General features: G+C 34.0%; 1 protein-coding gene across 3 annotated transcripts in view; it reads right to left on the reverse strand.

Moving 5' to 3' along the window:
* The window catches only part of Elys (AT hook containing transcription factor 1 homolog), a 509,801-nt gene that overhangs the window by 340,387 nt on the left and 146,164 nt on the right, over nt 1–23,250 (reverse strand). For 2 of the 3 annotated variants that reach the window (XM_090402411.1, XM_090402409.1), the window contains exons 11-13: nt 21,095–21,179; nt 15,177–15,264; nt 2,755–2,816 (exon numbers count right to left, since the gene is read on the reverse strand). In XM_090402411.1, the coding sequence (XP_090258537.1) occupies nt 2,755–2,816; nt 15,177–15,264; nt 21,095–21,179 (235 nt within the window). The remainder of the gene's footprint in view (nt 1–2,754; nt 2,817–15,176; nt 15,265–21,094; nt 21,180–23,250) is intronic. The other variant, XM_090402410.1, reaches the window with a different exon arrangement.

Genomic DNA, 23,250 nt, shown 5'->3' on the forward strand with positions numbered 1-23,250 from the left:
AACTTTTATTCGCTTTAAAACTTTCTTACATGTTATTCTTTTCAATATGAAATTCAATTTTATCCTGCTCAAGACTAAATAGTGATCACTTCCAATTTCAAATCCTCTGTACACTCTGGTGTCCTGCACCAGGGAGAAAACATCACTATCAACAATAACATAGTCAATGAGACTTTTCTTATTCCTAGCCTCTTCTCTCCATGTGAATTTGTGCACATTTTTATGTTGGAACATGGTGTTAGTAATAACCAGTCCCTGTCCTGAGCAGAAATCCAACAGATATTTGCCATTATTATTAGCTTTGCTCTTTTCTCCAAATTTTCCAAAATTATTTTTGTATGTCTCACAATCATTTCCTACTCTGCTATTTAGATCCCCAACAATGACCAACTTTTCATTTTTCATTGTGTCAGTTGCTTTTTCTAAAGCCTCAAAAAATTCCTCCACTTCTACCTTAGTAGAACCTTCTGTGGGACCATAGGCACAAATAAGTCTCATTGTCCAGTTCCCCATTCTCATATTTGCCCACATCACTCTACTTGAGACTGACTGCCATTCAAGAAGATTAGCCTCGTATTTTGTGTTGAATACTATGGTACTCCTCCTTTTCCTTGATTGTCATTGCCTGAATATAACATTTTGTATTTATTGCTCAGAAAGATCTCACCAGTTTTGGTCTTTTTTGTTTCAGTCACCCCTATTATGTCGATCTGGTACTTATCTATTTCCTCAGCTAGCTCCATTTCTTTGCCATTCAGGCTTCTTACGTTGATAGTACTGATATTTAACTCTGGTGATGTTGAGTTGGGGTTTGTTTTCAGATTTGTTCCAGTAGCTGACTTTTAAGGATGTTTACTATTTTAATTTAATTTAATTAAAATAGTAAATTTTAATTTACTATATTAATTTAATTTAATTAAATTAGATTTAAAAGTTTATCTAATTTAATTAAATTAAATTAGATAAACAAACTTTTAATTTCACTGAGGTTTAATTAAATATTTCATGCTGGTTTTGTATTCTCACAACATATATCAGCTTGAATTAAGAATATGGATGAAAATACAAGCAATAACAATGGAGAATTATTTTCCTACCAATGTTACCGAATCTATGTTCGTTCATTTTTCATACATATCTGAAATCATAAGCATCCCCCCCCTTTTTTTTTTAAATAGTTATTTCTAAATAAGAAAGATATGTCAAAGCTACCTAAGATATCCTGTTTATATTAAATTTGGAGTAGAAAAATGTAATAAGATTTTGACTTTTTTTTTTCAGTTATTGACAAAAGATGACTTCATCTAACGTTATTATAGGATTTTTTTTCTTTCATTGTTCTTTTTCTAATCTATTGGTGGACAGATTACTGAGTTAAAGATTTGATTCTTAATCAAATAGCTAAATTTACAATTACCCAAATAATGACATCTTAAAATATAGAACACGTCTAAGAAAGTGGATTTAGAAAAACTCCGTATATAGAAAAGAAACTATTATGAAGATGGTCTGAAAAGTTCTCAGCCAAACAATGAAAATACGAATTTATAATTTCAAAATTATTTTCATTTTTCAACATAATCTCCATTAACACTAATACATTTATTCCAGCAATGCTCCAGCACCATTATCCTGTCCCTGTAGTGGTTCTCAGTAAGATCTGCAAAATACTCCTCTACAGCTGCAATCACCTCTTGATTTGAAGAAAAACACTGACCAGCGAGGCAGAGTTTTAGTTTTCGGAAGAGATAGAAGTCAGAGGAAGCAAAATCTGGGGAACAGGATGGATATTCCAACAATTCATAGTGCAGATCCTTTAATTTTCCCATTGCCAAAACACCTTTGTGGGCAGGTGCATTCTCCTGATGAAAGATGATTTTTTTCTTCTGAAAATTGGGTCTTTTCTCATGAATTTTTTTCGTCTAGTCTGGTTAAAAGATCAGAATAATATTCCCCGGATACTGTTTTATCCTTTTCAAGATAATTAATAAACAAAATGCCTTTAGCATCCCAAAACACTGATGCCAGGACCTTTCCTGCTGATGGAACCGACTTTGTCTTCTTTGGAGCTGAACAACCAGCTTCTGTCCACTATTTTGACTGCTATTTGGATTCTGATGTGTAATGATGAAGTCTCATCCATAGTAATAAATCGACACACAAAATCAGTTTTATTCTTGTTAAAACACTCCAAGCACTGTTCAGAGATTTTGAAATGCCTGTAGTCTCAACAATTTCACACACTTTGACTTGCCGGTCATCTAATACCATATCGTGCACTTAATCGATGATTTCTGGTGATGTTACACTTTTTGGACGTCCTTCATGTGGATCATCTTCAAGGCTGGTACGGCCACGTTTAAACTCGGTGGCCCATTTCTTAATTGTTGAAAACGTAAGAGAAGAGTGCCCATAAACTTTTATGAATTTCGAATGACTTTCCTTTGGCATTAAAGCTTCTTGTACAAAGAAATTTATAACCGCACGATACTCAATTTTATCAATTTCAAGGGATACAGACAACACTTTTGCTTCAGACAGCTGTATACTTGATAGAATGACTTGCAATTTCACATGGATGCTTACAACAGATATACGAACTTAGAAAAAAAAATCTTACTGATAGTGTTGCCATCTATAGTCGAGGCTGAGAACTTTTCAGACCACTCTCGTAGTTTCCTTTCTTGTTTTCACATAGTAAACTGTCATTAATTCTCTTCTAATGAATGTTTGTTATCAGTAATAAAATTTTACCTGTCTTTGAATTCCAAGAAATGAGCATTCAATAATTCCTTTTCCAAAAAGACAGATCATTGCTGGAAAGTTGAAAAAAAATAAAAAATAATTTAATTTGTTTTACATAATTATTTTTTAATTTCTAATGTTATCAGCAAAAATTCTGTGTGTTGTCTTGTTAAATATTACAAAAATTACAGAGTAATATAATTAATATCAACTAAAGCTGAAATGGCAAACTCATTGTGACAATAAGAAGAGCCATTATAGAGGATAGATGCTATAGTGAATTTCTTTTAGAATTGTGTGTGTGTGTGTGTGTGTGTGTGTGTGTGTGTGTGTGTGTGTGTGTGTGTGTGTGTGTGTGTGTGAGTGACTATGGGACTTTTGTTAGTACTTTTCAATTGTTTATGGTGTGAATTTATGGTGCATAAGACTATCAATATCAATTTGCTGTTATTTTTATTGATTTATTTTATTTTAAATTAATTTAATTTTAATTAATAAATTTTTTGACTAAATCAACACATCTCTCTCTCTGTTTCTGAACACCTTTTTTAATTGCACAACAGCAATATCTCAATCATGATTTATTATTTAATTATGCAGAAATGATCGGAATAATATTATATATTTTAAAGATGATTCTTATCATGAAATATAATGCTTTAATCACAACTCATTCAGAATTCAATTATGATGTGAAAGATACCATGCTAATCTTCCATCCCGCAATACGGAAATTTTTCAAGTGTGACAGATGTCATGCACTGCATTTCCTATATGAAAAATTTTGTGGTAACTTTATAGTTGCTGTCAAGACGGAAATGTATCTTTATACCTTCTGTGACAAAGACTGAACATTTTCAAATTTGTATGCCAGAAATCATGTCTGTTCTCAAAATTTCAGAGAAAATGTCAAGCAGTATAATAATTCTAAGTTCTTTTTATCATTAAGTCTAAATCTTACATTACTGTATGGAAATGATGTATTTATTCTTTTTCAATTCTCTATCAAGAAATGAAGAAATATCTGCTGTTAGTAATAATCTAAACACAAATTGCCTATGTGCTCACTGTAATACCCGATAATCCTCTCTCTACAAACACCAGTTCTGATAAATATACCGTAGATATAGGCTATCCCCCGCCCCGATAATTCTCACCATAACCTCATCCAAGTATTTTTTCTGCAGAACATCCTTCAACTACTATTTTAGTCTCTTCTAATCCAGATATCTTCCAACTGAAGAACTGAAATAATTCTAATTAGAGCAAAGACCTTTCTCCCCTTTTTCATCAAAAAGTCTACATTCCACTCAGCCTACAAAGCAGCATGCAACTACTACTAAAGGACCACCTGTCAAACCAAAAGATTTTAAAAGGGCTGAGTGCAACAAACTTGCCTACTGTTCAAATAGCAGACAAGCAATTGTCTACTGCTGGTACCTCACTAGGGTTACTGGACACAAGTTCTGTCCATCCAAATCTCCATTTTACCAGATACAGATGGTATCATTGTAACATCACCTAAATAAAAAGCCAAGTTCCTCACATCCTTCATCTCTTCCAATTCCTGTAGGAATGATCAAGATAAAGTATCTCCACTTTGCATGACTCCTCTAGTCTTCTATCAGAAAAGAAGAATCCTGAACAGCTGGGATATGAAGTCATGTGGTGCTTAAACACTGTTCTCCTGAACTAATCATCCTGTATCATCTTTTCCACTGTCCCACGTATAGCCCATAGAACCATTTCATTTATAAATTAGGCTTTTTAGTTCCCTAAAGTTTGGAATATCGTTTGGGAGGTCAGCCAAGGAGGAAAATGAGAAGGTAGAAAAAGTGGAGCCCTCATTCTATACTCTCCAAAAAAAAAGTATCTCCTTGTTCAATTAGCACAGGACAACAGCCACTTCAGGGTGCAATAAGCAACATGGTGGTATTTTCACCAAGTGATGAAATTCATTTACCACTTAGACATGTATTTAAATGCATAAGGAAATTATTCCAAATCTCTAGGCAGCATGGACAAATATCTCTTTCCACTTTACAGAAAAACTGCATGAATCTTTTGGACTTTTGTCCAAAGTCATCAGAAGAATTGTGAACAGCTAGGTTGCAAACAAGTCTTATTTTGATGTTATCTTCTGCGACAAATTGTGCTTAAAACTTACGACCCCAAAAAAGACTTATCTTTTATCATCTTTCATATTTATCTGCCAGCTACCCTACAGCATGGAAACAAAGTCTATATTCAACCCATCCCAAAGAAAGAAGATAAAAGCCAGCCAGTACACTATGTCCTACTGCACTCACTTCAATTCTATCAAAATTAATGGAGAAAGTCATCAACAACCAACTCTTTCAGTGCCTAAAATCAGTGTGAGTGGCCATCAGAATAGTCTATCAGGTGGTGTTTCAGAATATGTTACCTTCAATTTGTGCTTTCTTATTTAATCATTTTTAAAAGAGTTTTCCTTCAAACTTCAACACAAAAGGGAAGTACAGCAATAATTCTTAAAAGGCAGAAGAACTCAGAGAAATCCATAAGTACTCTAAACAATCAAAAAAAAATTTTCCTCTAATTTTATATCGGCCATGAGCAACCATCTGCACACACTGCATCACGATTCAACTACACCATTTTTTGCTTACTGCATAAAGCAAAAGCAGCAGCAGCAAAGCTCAGCAATATCAGAGCAGTTAAAAAAAAAAAGTGTTATACGTGCTTTTTGTTATCACGGGGTGCATGCCAGCTGTGTAAATATCGGCTGATTGAAGTATATTCTTTTGGCCAATCTCAAGCAGCCATTATCAAACTGTCAAGCAGTGCTCTTGACAGTTTGAAACTGTCAAGAGCACTGACAGTTTCAAACAGCTCTTTATCTTTTGAGAAGACTTTCTTGTGACAACAGTGTATGACTCAATAGAAGTCAAAAATAAAAAATGCATCATACTCAAATCCTGGAAACAGATGCTGCAACACTAAGGATGACATCAGCAAATTCACTGAAACAAGTTTGGGTTTTATTTGATTTTTATGGCACAAAGACATCAAGGATCATCAACTGCCCTTGGCTGGAGAGTGGGCACTCTAACCACTCAGCCAACCAGGCTGGCTACTGAAACAATTAACACCAATCACAGAAAAACTGTCAGATGCCACCACTATGGACCCACATGCACACAGAACGAACTTTCCGTGCCTGGTAAAAGTGGCCTGCAATATACTGACAAGCAGATCCAAATTCTGAATGGCAGCAATAATTAGTAAACTTAAAAGTGCCCAATTCTCATCATGTGTACAAGCTTGTCTGGATCTGATCACTGCACACCTTGTTCCCACTGACCAAGGTGGGAACAAGGTGGTTGACCATGCTGAAATGGTGATAAAGTATGGATCGCTGACTATAAAAAACGAATGCTGGTACAAAAATCAATGTCTACTTATAGCCACCATGGAAACCAAAACTCCAACACTACGTAGGGAACATGCTCAGCTCATGTGGTCAACAACAAATCTCAGAGAACCTACCAAATCATGTTGCACTTTAATGGAATAATTTACAGCAAAGAGAAATAATTAAGCAAGAGGTTTCATTGATTTCAATGTTTCATCTGTCACAGACATATCAAGAATCCAATGTTAAAATTATAATAACATACACAAAAACATAGAAGAAACAATAAGTGGAAAAAATGAGATAGAATAAATAAAGACTAAAGTCTGGACTTTTTCTAAGCCTTTCTTTGACCAGTTCCCGAGAGTTAGTCGATCTCTGGCATGGGCAAGTGGATTTTTTCTCCCAGAAACTTGGGTTTTCATCCTGTAAACTCAAGAAAATCGACTGTAGAACCTACATTATTTCAGACAGTAACATATATTGTTAGGGTTAGGTACCAAGACATGACCACTCTCTATGGGTGCTGTTGGCTGGCCTTAGATGTTTGGTGAGAGGCCTAAAAGTTAGTTTCCCAAATTTTGGAAAGTTTAATACAACCATATTTATTAAGATTAGGCTGGTTTTCAGTACTGCATATTCTAAAAAGCGTCTTTACATTTGCTGTGATGGAGCATGGTGGTTTTCTTCCATCTGATTCTGTGTAGGGTATAAAAGGCATGGTCTGCTAGACCTGATTGACCATAGTTGTGGTGGCAGACGTTAGCAGATCTCCCAGTCTGACCATAATATGATTATTTGCAAGAACAAGAAGCCTTATAAACACCTGGAATAGAGAGGGGAGGGAGCAAATCCATTTCATGAGGTCATCTTCCTTGGGGACTTCAATGTTCACAAAAACTGGCTTTCCTCTTCCTACCATACAGTCACAAAGGAAGAGAATGTTGAAACACTTCCTCTTACACATTTGCCATAAGATAGTAGTTTGTGCAGGCCTTGATGCCAGACACGATCAAATGCCTATGAAATATCGAGTGACAATATGGGTTTTCCCAAATTTTTCCATGACCTATGTCTGAATGGGTGATATTAGTAAGGAGGTCAGCTGTAGAACAAAATGCAGAGAGTAATCCAGATATTTTCTTATCAAAGCTTTGTCAAGTAGGAGAATAACCCTTATTCCTAGAAGCTGGTGCTCTCTTTAAAAATACTGTTATCCAATGTGATAACTTGACAACCTACCTTAGCAAGGTGACTCCTAAATGTCAACTCACTGTACAAAGTTTCTAGCTTCATTCATAAAAAATTAAAATAAATTATGTTAATGCTCTTCCTCTGAGCAAATACATGTCAAAGAAATCAAAATATCAGATGTAAAATATATACCTATAGTAATGGTTTCTCATATTTTTTGCCATTTGCCTATTTCTGTGTGAAAAATCATTGGAACAAATCCACATTATAGTAGACATAATACAAAAAGATGGCAAGGAGAAATTACTTACACGAAGTAATCCACAATAGATGAATTCTCTTTTATGTGGTGAGACACATCACAGCAGAATTTCTGTGATATGAAAATGTTCTGTACTTTCTGAACAAACACTAATAAAATATAATATAATTCAGATTCTCATAAATTTCTTGGTTTCCATATTAATTCAGATTAATATTCTCCATGTCTGAATTCACTCAAAACAGATTGCTGGTTACACTCATTGCTGTTGCTATGATGTGAAAGTAGTTCTTTCCTAAACATTTTTTTTTTAAATGTGAATCCACACACAAAAGGCTGTAAGTCTACTATGATTTGTACTATGGGTGGAATAAGGTTTATATAATCCAGAATCTGTGATAAAGACACTAAACATGGAACTTTTTTAAGCCACTCCAGGCTCCAATTAGCATAGTGATAATTCCAATGGATGATGAAATTAAATTCATCTACCACCTAAAGGCATTCACTCTCCTAGAGTGGGACTGAAACCCATGATCAATAAGTTAGTCACGGGTTATGTATTGGTCAAGTAGATATATGCTATCTACTTGACCTATCAAGCTGGCAATTCAACAGCTAGTAATACTTTCAAATATTAAAGAAGGTAGAGTCACTGTTAATTTTTATATGCAATACAATAACAAAAGTCAAGTAATTTAAAAAAAAACAATAAAAAAAAATATATAAAAAAAACGAGAAAAGCTTTCAGAATGTAACATGCTTTTAGTGTCACAATAAATGGAAACAAGCATGTTTTCATGAGGAATATGAAAACAATACGGTTTTATTTTACAGTGTTTTCAGTATAATAATATCTTTTAAGATGCTATATAATAAATTCTTATTCTACTGTATGTATCATTTCTTTTTCTCTTAAGAAAATCAAAACAATGTAATTTAAACTGCATACAAATTTTATCACATATCTAAAACTAAAGGAGTTATGTAAATGTATAACTTAGTTTCAACTGGCAATTCAGAACATAACCAAACTGCATTCTACATTCATTATGATAAAAATTATGTAGACTACCATCATGTCAGAGTTATAACTTTGATATAAACCAAAATAATTTTTGTTGAAATGTCAGAAATATCTGACATTTCAACCTTCATATTAAGATCATCTGGAGCGCGTGCACGCGCACACACACACACACACACACACACACACACACACACACACACACACACACACACAGGGAGTCCAAAAAGTCTTGTGCACTTTTAAACTTCAAAACTATCAATTTTGTTTTTTAAATTTGTTGTTTTCCTCTAGAGACTGCAAAGAAGAGTGTGTAAAAAATAATATCAGGATTGTGGAATATTGATGAAGACAGACTGAGAATTTGTAGACTGCAGGCACTAGCAAACAAGAGAAAGAGGAGTGATACGATTGAGACTTACAAACTTCTGAAAGGGTCATACAGAATTGCAGTTGATGGAATTTTTCATTTATGGAGGGTGGAGAAAGGATGCGAGGGCATCCTTGGAAGTTGAGAATGAATGGTGTCAAGAAGGAGGTGAGGGATAGATTTTTCTCTCATAGTGTGTGATTTTGCCATTGGATGTTGTGTGTGTGAATGAATTCAAGAACAAGTATGATAGCTGGTACGCACAGTATGTGGCCTCTCTCGATGAGACCCTGACTCCTTGGAGGGCTCTCTTAATAATAATTAATGCTTTTTGTATCCATGTTTTTTCAATAGTATTCAAATGTTATAACATTTGAATACCATTTCAACAGACACTTTGCATCCATGTATTTAATGAGGTATAAACACATCAAGGTTGGTATGGTGGTTACAAACGACGTACACAATATGATGGTACAGCATCATATTGTGCACGATTCAACCACAGTATTATATTTAAATCAAATGCCATATTGACTGGGGAATCCAAAACATAAACAAGGTACACCGTTTTAGTCAGAGAACCAGGGCAAATGCTGAAATACCAAATAAATGAAATATCATTTTTTTGCAGTTGGTGTTACCAAAACTAAGAAGACACAAAAATGAAACTAAATGAAAATGAAAAGAAAAAACAACAACTAAATAATAAATATAAGATGATTTATTCAAGTATAAGAAAAAGAAGAGGATGGTAATAGTATTCAACACTAAACAAGCAGATAAATTGCTTGAATGAGAGTCAATTTTAAGTCCAGTAAAGTAAGCATACTTCAAAATGGAAAACTAGGACAGATTTTAAAGTAGAAGAAGAGGAATTTTTTTGAGTAATTAGAGAGGCCAGCTGGAGGGGAAAAAGACCTTTTTGTTCATCATCGTCATCAATTTCCTGATATGTATCCCCAAGGGATGTTCAGGTTACTATGACAGCACTTCATGATTAAGTTTGCATTATTATTAATCTCCTATCAATTTTCCTCCAAATCAATCTATTACTTGTGAGCACTGAATATTGTCGTATCTAATATTTCAATCCACCTAGACCTTGGGTCTTCCTCTGGGTCTCTTTCCAACCATTTTGGCATCAAACACCTGTTTTGCTAACCTTTCTTCACCCATTCTATTTAAATGGCCATACAACCTTAGATTAGCTCTGTTGACACATTCTTGAATGCTAATAATGTCAAGTTCCTTTCTAATATCTTCATTTTCAATATGATTTTGCCAATTATGCCATCGGTTCACTCCCCTAATTTTTTTCAGTACCCTGATATCTGTGGTCTCTATCTTTGATCAAGTGCTTTATTTCTAAATTTAAAACTGGTTTAAACACTATTTTTGTATATTGCTAGTTTGTGTTTTGGCTAATTTCTTTCTTATTCCATGTAAATTTATTCAGATTGCCAACCACCATACCAGTTTAGATTATTCTGTTGTCTATTTCCAGATTTGACCTGTGCCTAAATAGAAACTAGAAACTGTGCCTAAATAGCTGAAATATTTTACTTGTTCTATAGGATCTTTATTCAGAATGCAGCTGAAGTTTTCTCTGTTCCTGCCTATTTTCATAGTTTTGGTCTTTTTATTGCTGATTTTCATGCCATATTTGTTGCATCAGTTATTCGATTTAGTTAGTGAATCATGGAGATTCATTCAATTTCTGCATAAAACAAAGAACTAAGTTTGACACTACCAATTTCAATATCAGACTTGATGCCACTTTCTTTTATAATGTGATCCTTATAGATGATGAATAAGAGTGGAGATAATGTGCATCCTTGTCTTACCCCTGATTTTACATTGAACCACCTTCCTATTTCCTTCAATTCTAACTGCTGACTGATAACTTAAATATAAACTATGTATTGCTCCGTATAATGTTCCATTCACCCCATATAATTGTAGTGTTTTGAAAAGCTTTTCTCTGGATACCTTGTCATATGCCTTTTCCAGATCCACAAAACTTAAGTACAGCTCTTTGTCATATCCCCATGATTTCTCGATTATATGTCTTAGAGTGAAAATCTGTGGCAACCTCTATTTGACCTAAACCTAGCTTGTTCTTCTCCAAGTTTCTCTTTCTCAACCTCTTTTCAAGTATGCTTGCATAAATCTTACCCTGGAACACTTAGTAGAGAAATTCATCTGTAATTTTCAGATTCAGTTTTATTCCTTTTTTTTTTATAGATGGGAAAAATGAGAGCTCTACTCCCATCATTGAGAATTCAACCTTCTGACTAGGCCCTCTGAATTATGCAGTGCAGCCACTGCAAAACTTTTATACCTCTATACTTAAGCATTTCTGGTTGAATATCATCTACTCCAGATGCCTTTCCACATTTCAAGTTTTTGTCAGCTTTTTCTACCTCAAGTATTGATATGTCCTCCTCTCTGCATTCCTATTGAAAATTTTCTAGTTGGTTCATTTGAGTCTTTCAAAGTAATTACTCCAGACATCTATTAAATCCTTATCTTCAGTGTTCGTGTCACCCTTATCATCATTGATACCTTTTACAGTACTCTTTCCTCCATTTTTAAGTTTCTTCAATAGCCTCCAGAACATTTTGCATCTTCCTGATATTTATTTTCAATATTCTTACCAAAGTCTTCCCATGACTTTTGTTTAACTACTTTCACATTTTTACAGCTTAGGTCTCTTACATTTTTCTCTGTATTTTTTTAGGGCATCAGCTGACTTATTTGTAGGAACTTTTGGTATGTTTTCTTCTTTTCCATGACTGCTTCTTTAACTTCTTATGTCCACCATGGTGTTCTTATTTTTCTATCCTTGCAGACAACTTCCCAGATGCCTCCCTAGCTGAATCAATCAATGTCTTCTTCAGAGTTTGCCACCGAGACTCCAAGGTTTGATTATTGTTTTCAATTTGTAAAAGCTGCTCAACTCTAATTCTTTTTAAAGCTTTCTTACATACTGTTCTTTTCCATGTGATATCCATTTTTATCCTGCTTAGTACTAAGTAATGGTCACGAAGATATCATTATCAACAATGACATAGTCAATGAGGCTTTTCTTATTTCTTGTGTCTTCTTTCCATGTGTACTTGTGCACATCTTTATGTTGAAAATGGTGTCAGCAATGACTAGTCTGTGTCCTGAGAAGAAGTGCATTAAATAATTACCATTATTATTAGCTTTGACCTTTTCTCCAAATTTTTCAAAAATGTTCCTATATGCCAGGTGGGATTAATTTCCTACTCTGCTGTTCAGATCTCCAACCAGAAAATGAAAATTTTTCCATTTTCTTTATGTTTTAATGAATCCAAAAAATCCTTCCACTTCTTCCTTGGAAGAACCATCTGTGAGACAACATGTACAAATAAGTTTCATTGTCTGTGTCCCCATTTTGAAGTCTGCCCACATAGCTCTGCTTGAAACTGCCTTCCAATCAAGAAGTTTATCTTCATATTGGTGTTGAATGCTATCACTACTCCTTCCATTCCTTTATCATTATTGCATGAAAATAACATTTTATACTTATTATTTAGTAATATCTCACTTGTTTTTGTCTTCTTTGTCTCAGTAATGACAATTATGTTCATGTGGTACTTTTCCTTCTGCAAAAGTTCAATTTCCTTTCCACCAACACTCCTTGTTTTGATGGTTCCTATTGTCAGTTCTTCTGCTGTTGGGTTTCTTCCTCTTCTTCTTGATGTTGAGATGGAGCTTGTTCCAGTAGCTGACTTTTCACTGTTTGCCCTGGTTCCTTGATGAAAACAGCGAGGGCCTTGTTTAACTTGGAAATGCCCCAGCCGGCATGAAATCTCATCATTGTACCATGATATGCATTTGTGGTTTAACCAATTTGCAATTTGGTTGGCTAAGTCCCAGCCCATCCTCTTTCATTCAGTACCCAATGGATACCTGCTAACAGGGTGCACCATGTGAAGGTGAGGATTGGACATTAGGTCAGGAAGCCCCAGTTGGTTCTCTGCATTCCTGAAAGGTGATATGTGGAGGTTTCCTTTCAGTTTTTGTTAGGGATCTAAAATAGGAATGAATCCTAGGCATAGAAATGTTCTGGAAACATTTGAAGAAAATATCGAATCTAGTAATAATGGTAGGTACCTCGTGGATGTCTAATCAAAAGAACAGTCATTTTGTAAAATCATGTTTCCACATAAAGATGTACAGAAATTCACATGGAGAGAACACAAGAAATAAGAAAACGTGTTGTTGATATTTCTATCTACAGACTGGTTCTTGATACAAGGAAATAACAACAGATCTAAAATAGGAAGTGACTGCCATTTAGGTTTGAGTTGGAGTATCAGGCTGAAAATTTTAAAAAAGAATCAGTCAAGAAGATTTTGGGTGTGAACTGCATTAAACTTGATAATAATTTTTTACATTCTCTGAGACACCTAAGAGCAACTGAATTCATGACTAATCATCTTCAGATTGAATAAATATTACGAATAACACTTCTGGACTGATAAATTTATGAGGCACAATTTTAATAAGTTTCTTCATTCAAATATTCAAAAAGATGTCATAGAATTCCTCTCTTATATTTGGAAGATTCTGTTAAACTTTTACACTGGAATATGCTCAAGACAACAGGATTCATTTTATAGTACTTCACTAAAATACAGAGATGCAGTTAAATTTTAATCCCTCAAAATGATTACTTGATTTCGGCTTCATATCTTGTGTCAGTATATTTCGGTTTGTCAAGAATTCAATACAGTAACAGAGTTCGAAGGCACCAGTTTCAGAAGGAAAGTAACTTTATGCTTTATTTTTTTTTTCAAACAAAATTTGCAGTCTTAGAGACCTGAAATCTTACTACGCAATAATTCAAATCAATTATATTCCACGTGGACAGATGATTCTGAGGTGTTCACTTTCAATCTTAAATATTCATTACCTATTAAATGTTTCACAATAGTTCTCATTGTTTTGTTGCTCTTTAACCTTAACAGTCCATTCCACAACAAATTATTTTAATGGGTCAAGAATGCCAACAGTTGACACAAGATGTCACTTGTTTATTATCTATAAGCATGCTTAGAAATGAAACATAATGCTCATGGTTCAGAATCAACGAACCTACCACAAGCCAGATCATTTATACATGAGTTTAAGTGATCCATGTGAAAACAGGAAAACATTAACTCTACATCACAGTTAAAGTTTCTCTTTAATTAGAGCAAATATGCTATTAAATTTCATATAATTTCTGTAATTTGTGAAATGCAATTTCATAAAGGGAAAAGCACCCAAATTTCCAACGTAGGTCTCTGGTTAATAAGTGCTTGACTATCATGATCCATTATATGAAAAACTGCACAGCGATAAGAGAGAGTGTGAAGAATGTAATATGCAATTTTTTATCTTTTCTCTTGAACATTTCAGACAACATGCAGATGTTCCATATCGCTACCTCCTTTTATGCTATTATTAAATCCAAGATTCTATTCCTTTCCAGTTAGTTATCTTAATGATTATCTAAGAAGCATATATGATGCAGCTTCAGAATTTTATTTATTGTTGTACTGTCAGCTGTTGAATTCTGTCAGTCCATATCCCACATTGAAATTCCCTATCTCACTAGTTACAACATTTACTTTAAATCTCATCTATGATAAGAAGAATCTTTGTAGCAACTTTTCAACTGGTGCTGGAGCCAGAATCGTATGGAGGTGGCAATTATTATTTTTCTCCCCATCCTGCAAAATGGTAAACTCAGGAAGAAAACACAAACAATTAACAAATTAAGATACATAAAATGTTGGACCTCATAGCTTTAGTTGCTTCAGTCACAATTCCAACCAATCCAACTCCATCTCACTAAATAAATGGTCTATAATATCACTTGCATCCTCAACTGTATACAGGTTACAGTTGAGGTAGGCTGTTAAGTGCTACATAGTTTTATATTTCTTCACTAACTAAAAATTCATTGTATTATTGATCTCGTGGTCCAATTACTTGCAAAAGTTCATGGGAAAAAACTGCCAAACGCAATTTGAACATTTAAATGGAAAAACATTTTTGTAGAGAATTTAACTTTTGCTTCTAATCTTATGAACAATTTCTTACACAGGATTCACTAATATAAAGAAGCAAAATATTAATTATTACACAAATAAAACATACTTACAATATGCTAAGGAAGAGGGAAAGAAAAATTCTTCGGCAGCAATGAGATACCTGAATTTTACTAGGGAATATGGAGTAAGATATACATCCTATAAAATAAAACATTAATATTTACAAAATGACTTGAGAAAGCATAATATAAACAAATATTTATATGGTCATTAAAATTATTATGAATTATATTTATTATTAAATTAGAATTCTAAAAATTTAATAATTAAGAGAAATATATATGCATATATACCAACACACACACATCTGAGCATGTGTTTTTAATCCTACAGCTACATTAGTAGTAGTGACTGAATTGAATTAGTAAATAACGAATAGCACAGAACTCTCACTATTATATAATACATATAATATAATATAGCATGTGATATTTTAAAGAAATCTCACATAACAACTCTTCACCATAACAAAATAAAATATTCCTTTTATTCCTGTTTAGGAGCGTTTCGACTGATAGTGAGTTATGTGGTCTCATTTGGAACTGGCAGGTTTTTTTCACCTGGAAACTTTGGTGTGTCATCCTGCAAAATAGGCAAACTGAGAAGAAATCTCTCTCTCTCTCTCTCTCTCTCTCACACACACACACACACACACACACACACACACACACACACACACACACACACACACACACACACACACACAATTAATACAGACATAGCACACTACTCTCACAGCCTTGGGTGTTTCAGCTATAATTCAAAACAACCCAACCTTTCCCTTTGTGAAATATTCTGTGAATATAACAAAATCAGTTGTTTAAAACTGAAAATTATTTTTATGATATAAAATTGTTGTCTTAATATCAAAGGCATCTTCAGTACATAATGGCAATGAAACAAAATCAAAATACAATTAACAAAAGCATCTTAAAAAGCACCATTACAGCATTATAGCATAATATAACTAGTCAATAAAATTTCTAATCAATTAATTTTAAAAAAAATTGTGTGTGTGTGTGTGTGTGTGTGTGTGGTGGAGGTTTTGATCCCTTTCTCACAGAAATGCAACCTGGATATCCCTGAGATACATCACCCCCCCCCTCCACCAAATGATCACTGATGTGAAGTGATGACCTTTCTGAATCCTGGGTGCTATGGCAAGTGCTCTGGGGTATGGCAAGGCTTTGGTGATTAAACAACACTTCAATAGTGAAAATCTTCTCATCTGTGAAGAGGATATCTGTGTCTGTTGTTCACATACTGCTGGTGAAGTGTCTTTGATTTTATCACTCCCTGCTGCATAAGGTGCGGTATTATGAAGTTTCAGCAGAACGATGATAGGCGTTCTGTACTAACTGATCACCTTCAGGTGATCAGTTAGTACAGGTGACATCATTCTCTGCAAAACGTTCAACTCTTGCGACATCAATTTCAGCATTCTCACAGGATTACAGTGGAGGCATGCCTTCACAGCCCTCATAAGCTATGGCATCCTAACATATCGTGGTTGACCTGTTCTTTGGCAGTCAGATACATCTTCTGTATTGTTATAATGGTTAATAGTCCAATACATAAACATCCTACTGATCCAATACATAAACATCCTATTTTTAAACTCCTGTTTAATTGACCTGCATACCGTGTCAAAGATTTTATTTCCCTTATTTTTCTTTAATATTGTTAGCATTCAGGGAGGAGGAGGGGGTAGAGCTATCATAATATTGTGTACACTTTCTAAGGGTGCAAATCAGGAATTTCATGACGATGATGGTAGTGTTCTTCATGGCAGATCTACTTGACTGTCCAAAGTATGACAAACCACAGGAACAAGGGATATGACAGATATCCAAGTGTCTTTAGTGTGTTGAAAATAACAGGTGGCACATTCCAACCTTATGAGGTGCTATTACAACTACAAGGTTCTAATAATCTCCGTAGTGCACATTAACCCATAAAGCTAGACAACTCTCTCTCTCTCTCTACTGATAAACATGTGAACATTGGCTGTGCACAGCTCCATTAAACAGAACTGGACTTGCACAATTCTGTGGCCAGTGCAGGGATGTGCAGAAGTTGTAACCGTATTTATAGCAAGACTGTGTATATATTATTATTATTATTAGATACCTCCAGGGAGTCCAAAGACTCATCGAGGGAGGGCACCTGCTCTACAACTCTGTCTCCACCACTCAACACACCAACTGATCGCAACTACACCAATGCTATCTACTGCCGACCACTAGTATTTCCAAAGACAATCACAAACATCAATGCCCACGGCAGGATTCGAACCTGTGGCCTTTTAGCTGGAGAGCAGATACGCTAACCACTCGGCCAGCCAGGCTGGCATATATACTGTATATATACTCAAAAGTTTGGTATAATTTCTTTGCGAACCTGTGTGCAACCCTCACCAATGATGAAGAAGAGATCAAAGAATTAAAGTTGCCTTCATCAGCTTTTCAGAAAAATGGTAATCATAAACACACTATTTTTAAACTCCTGTTTAATTGACCTGCATAGTGCCAAAAATTTTATTTCCCTTATTTTTCTTTAATATTGTTAGCATTTGGTGGGGCGGCGGGGGAACAGTGCTATCATAATATTGTGTACACTTTCTAAGGGTGCAAATCAGGAATTTCATGATGATGATGGTGTTCTTCATGGCAGATCTACTTGACTGTCCAAAGTATGACAAACCACAGGAACAAGGGATATGATAGATATCTGGTAAGTAACTGGAAGAAACTTATCTTTAGGTGAAGAAAGGAAGGCTGAAATCTTCCTAACAGGATGAAACGAAACCACAATGCTGAGAGGGCTCAGAAATTTAAGTATACAAGGAAGAGGAATCTGAGAGATTTCTTACTCAGACATACAGATTGGGAGCCTAAAACTGTTAAATGCAATCATCAAAAACCTTGGAATAATTTGATTATCTCTGCACCTTTTTTTAAAAAGATCAGCTGGTTTAAGAGTTCTTATATTTCATTTCAGTAAAAATATGGAATTAAGGAGACTACAAATGTGTTAGGAATAATTACTTTAATATCCCGACATTTTGACCTTCATATTAAGGTCAACTTCTGAAGTATACACACATATATATATACACAAAGACAAGCTATATTACATTTCAAACAGTAAGCCAAAATGACAATGATTGGATCAACCGTTATTCTAATTGCCTTCAACATCTGAAGTATACACATATATATATATATACAAAGACAAGCTATACTACATTTCAAACAGTAAACCAAAATGACAATGATCAGATCAACCGTTATTCTAATGGCCTGACCTCTAGTGGAAGAAAAAAAACTACATCAAAGCTATATTCTATTTATAACATCACCAGAGAACAAATTTATATAGATACTTTTAAGACAGCAAAAGTGGTGGCCTAATCCATAATTTAACAAGAGTGTTGTTATATTAGATTGCTTAGAGTCCTAATTAAAATTAATTCTTAGACAAAAAGGTTAAGTGGGTAGAATATATGCCATCCATATTGTTGGGATTTTTAAACCACCATTATTGTTAAGATCAAGATGGTTGATAAAAATTTCACAAGTCTCCTTAAATTTGCAAATTTTGGTGCAATGTAAACAACAGATTCCTTTCCAGTCAATTCTATATAGAGCATCCAGATTTACTACAGTTGTTAAATTTAATGGGCCATTTATGTTCCCTTATTTTGGGAATCCTGTTTCACCTATATAGGGCAAATTACAGGTGCAATGAATATGGTATACTCCTGGGTGGGACAGTGAAGGAAGTGGATCCTAGAGTGAATTGAATAACTTCTTTAATTTTGCAGGATTAAAGTAATTATTCCTAACACAGTTGTAGTCTCCATAATTTTACTGAAACGAATGCTGATCACTGTGTAACACTAAAGGAAACTGTTCTTATATTTCAATTTTATTAAATTGTGTACCTGACATTTGACAATCTCAAGATTGTTCATCTTACAATTTTTATAACTACAACCCAGTTATAAAATATGGAGTTTTCCTACTTCAACTTTCTACCAACTAAAACTCCAAGATCCCTAGCCTGGTCAATTTCCTCTAGCATAATACCACCAATAATAATATGTTAATGGATATCTCATTACATCAAAGGGCAACATTGAACTGACAGCTATTCTCACATGCCCACAATTCCAGCTTATTCAAATTATTCTGCAAGCACTGTGTACCAGTTGTATTCCTGATTACTGTGCTTATCTTTGCATCATTAACAAATGGCTTAGGTCACCTGCTAAATCCTTATTCTAATAATTATATTTTTAAAAAAAATTTAAGACTGATGAGGAATATTAAGAACAACATTTCATGGAATGATGACAATTTTAGGCATCATTTCTATTCAGATCTGGTCTGCAAAGACTTTACAGCTTTCTCTGAATAATGCTTCAATCGCAAAACTAAATGATACTTGTTTCAACATGCTCCATGACTGGTTTTGTACATCACAGTTCACAAAGCCAGGTCTACCACCTGCTTATCCAAGTAAAATAGTTTATATTCCAATCCTATATTCTCCAGTTTATCAGGCAGCCTTTCATGTAGTATCTTATCAAATGCTTTAGTCAATTTTGCACACCATTGAATAACAAACAATTCCGATTAGATAAAGTTGAATAACTGTGCATCCTGCAAGTCCCCTCCCCACAAATATATCAGTAAGAAAATATGTCACCATGGACACTACTCTTTAGAATCCACAGATTCATCATGGAAGGTAACAGTGCTTGTAACCAAGGCGATCTGTGAAGGTGATCACAGAAGGGAAGAGTACAGGCCCAAACACATATTCAAGATTGATGAAACAGGTTTATATTGATTGCAATTTTTTTTAAAACACCCAGTCTCTGAAAACAAATGTTATATACCAGAAAAATATAACTTAGTTAGGATGAGAGTTACTTTCATAGACCCATTATCACATTTTTGATGATTACTTACATTACATGTGAATTTCAATTGCAAGAGACATTGTGGAATGTAACCTTTGTATACATTAAAAAGTCACAGTACACTTTTCTTTTCTGTTTAAATCATGTCAATATTAAGAAAGTATCATACTATGTCAAAATGCTTCATGATGAGCTCAAATGGTGTAATACATCAGGGCTATTCTTGTGGCCTGCATTACATCACACATATGAGAGAGAGAGAGATTAAGTTCTTTGAGATTTGAGGCTGCTTTAAGGGTATGACTGAATTAGACACTTTTTTTTTTCTTTTTTTTTTTTTCAAAATACATTCTACGTGCTTTCATTTATCATGGAAATTTGGAACCATCCAGAACTGACTGTAAGGCTTCTGCAGTATGTGTCATTATGGTAAATTCTGAAACAATTTCTAAAACTGACTTATCGTGATGTGGTGATTATTAGTGTTATTGAAAGTAGTTATTCAATGAGACAAAAAAAAGAGTTAAACAGCATTACCACAATGATACTGAGCACAACTACATTACAAGGACTAGTGAAATATAATAACAAGCCATATCATGTTTTGACTAAGTTGCTGGTAGGCATGCTATTATTCAGCTAATTTTTTTAATGGAATACAGTCAGCTCTAACCACGGTGAACTGGTAGGGTCCAAAGGTTCTATATAGTTACAAACAGCACTGATGCTAAAGGATATTCACTACATTATAGTGAATTTCCTTAAACATCAATGCTATGATAATGGAGGATTTGGCCAAAATATTTCAATAGTTTGTTAAAGTGAACAAAATCATTATATCAGCATTTTCCATAGTAAGAAGTGACATTATAGTGAATTTCCTTAAACATCAATGCTATGATAATGGAGGGCTTGGCCAAAATATTTCAATAGTTTGTTAAAGTGAACAAAATCATTATATCAACATTTTCCATAGTAAGAAGTGACTGTATGCTATATATATATATATATATATATGGTTTTGGAATATAAACTTACCAAAATAGGACTAGGATTCATCTTGTTTGCGATTTCAGACAATGAAAATATTCCAAGAAATGGGCACAGTTCTCTAGAAGGGCTTCTATAAATTATTTAAGTTTGTATATTTTGTAAGTTTTACAAATAATATAAATGTGCAAAGGTTTCAATTAACATTTGATGACTTCAATAATTTTATAACTATGAATACAATAATACTCTATAGCAAATATTTTAAATTTGCATGGAAGGAAATGGCATCACGTACTTTTGTAGAAAATAAAGGATAATGAATATATAAAAATTATTTAAAAAGATCATTGCAGATTTCCTTTTATTTCACATAACTTTCAAAACAGAAAATTACATGAATTCAAGTGATTTTTTTTAAGTGTTCAAGTAAATAAAAATGAGAAAGAGATAGTAAGGTCATATAACTTGGCATACCAAAATTGAGAGATAAAGATCTAATGGGCTCACCTTAATTTACATATATAACAGAAAATTGTTAAATAATGATTTTGAGGATTAGGAGAGAAGGGACAATTCAAATACAGTTAAAAAAAAAGAGAGAAGCTTCATCATCATCAAATTCCTGACATGTACCCTCAAGGGGGGTGTACAGGATATGATAGTACTACATGAAAAATTTACATCATTACTAACTTCCTATCTACAATTTTCCTCCAAATCAGTCTGTTACTTGTCAAGACTCCAATATTATCATTAATATTGGAGTCTTGACATAATCATCACATCGTGACAAATCCAATATTATCAGATCTTATATTTCTATCGTTATACTTCTAAATAAATCGATGTTATACTTCTAAATAAATCCGCTACAAGTCTGCAAGATTCTCTGACTAAATTGAATAGCTGTTGTAATAGATACGGTATGAAGGTCAGCAATAAAAAGACAAAGACAATGAAAATAGGCAGAATCGTTGAAAATGTCAACTGTGTTGTGAATGGAGAACCTGTGGAACAAGTAAAACATTTCAGCTACTTAGGCACGATTTTTACTGAAGATGGTAAATTAAATATAGAAATAGACAACAGAATCAGCAAAGCTGGTATGGTGGGAAGTCAATTAAATAAATTCATATGGAATAAGAGAGAAATTAGTCGGAACACTAAATTAGCTGTATACAAGACAGTGTTCAAACCAGTTTTAACTTATGGATGTGAGAGCTGGGTCAGAAGTAAAACACTTGACCAAAGACTAGAGACCGCAGATATGCAAGTCCTGAGAAAGATTACAGGTGTGAACAGATGGCATCAATGGCAATATCATATTAAAAATGAGGATATTAGGAAAGAACTTGACATTGTCAGCATCCAGGAATGCGTTAGCAGAGCTAATCTCAGGTGGTATGGTCACCTAAACAGAATGGGCGAAGAAAGATTAGCAAAACAAGTGTTCTCTGCCAGGTTGGCAGCAAAACAACCCAGAGGAAGACCAAGATATAGGTGGATTGATATGGTACAAAGTGCCTTAGACGATAAAAATATAAGATCTGATAATATTGGAGTCTTGACAAGTAACAGACTGATTTGGAAGAAAATTGTAGATAAGAAGTTAGTAATGATGTAATTTTTTTTCATGTAGTACTATCAAATCCTGTACACTTCTTGAGGGTGCATGACAGGAATTTGATGATGACGATGATAATATTTCTATCGTCTAAAGCAGCGCTTCCCAAACTGTGGGCCGCTGCCCCCTTGAGGGCCGTAGGTTTTGTTGAGGGGGGGGGGGGCTGTGAAATAATGAAAACAAATTTAAAATGTTTTAAGACTAAGTAGATTTTTTTTATTTTAAAAGAAACGTATTTAACTTTTATTATTTATTAATTCTTTTTTGTTATTTTTTATATTTTAATGGAAAAATTCACACATTGGTGTAGGTTCACAGACTTTGCTTTCTGCGTATTTCGGCACTTAATGAATATTATTAAATATTGCTTATTCATATGTTTCATTTCAAAGCAGTGGTTAATTGTATTTACTTCGAATGCTCTCCAGGGAAGCTCCAAATCTTCCTGTCCCTTTCATCACGAGTTCGTAATCGGGGACTGTTGATATTCACTTTATATACATATCAAAACTTGTTTTATATTATCACTGTCATCCGACCAATAAAAATTTCGCATATACTTCACACATGAAAAAAA

Source organism: Typopeltis vanoorti, chromosome 13, assembly GCF_054136105.1.
Source record: "Typopeltis vanoorti isolate ZY-2024b chromosome 13, IOZ_Tvanoo_1.0, whole genome shotgun sequence".
Classification (NCBI taxonomy): Eukaryota; Metazoa; Arthropoda; class Arachnida; order Uropygi; family Thelyphonidae; genus Typopeltis; species Typopeltis vanoorti.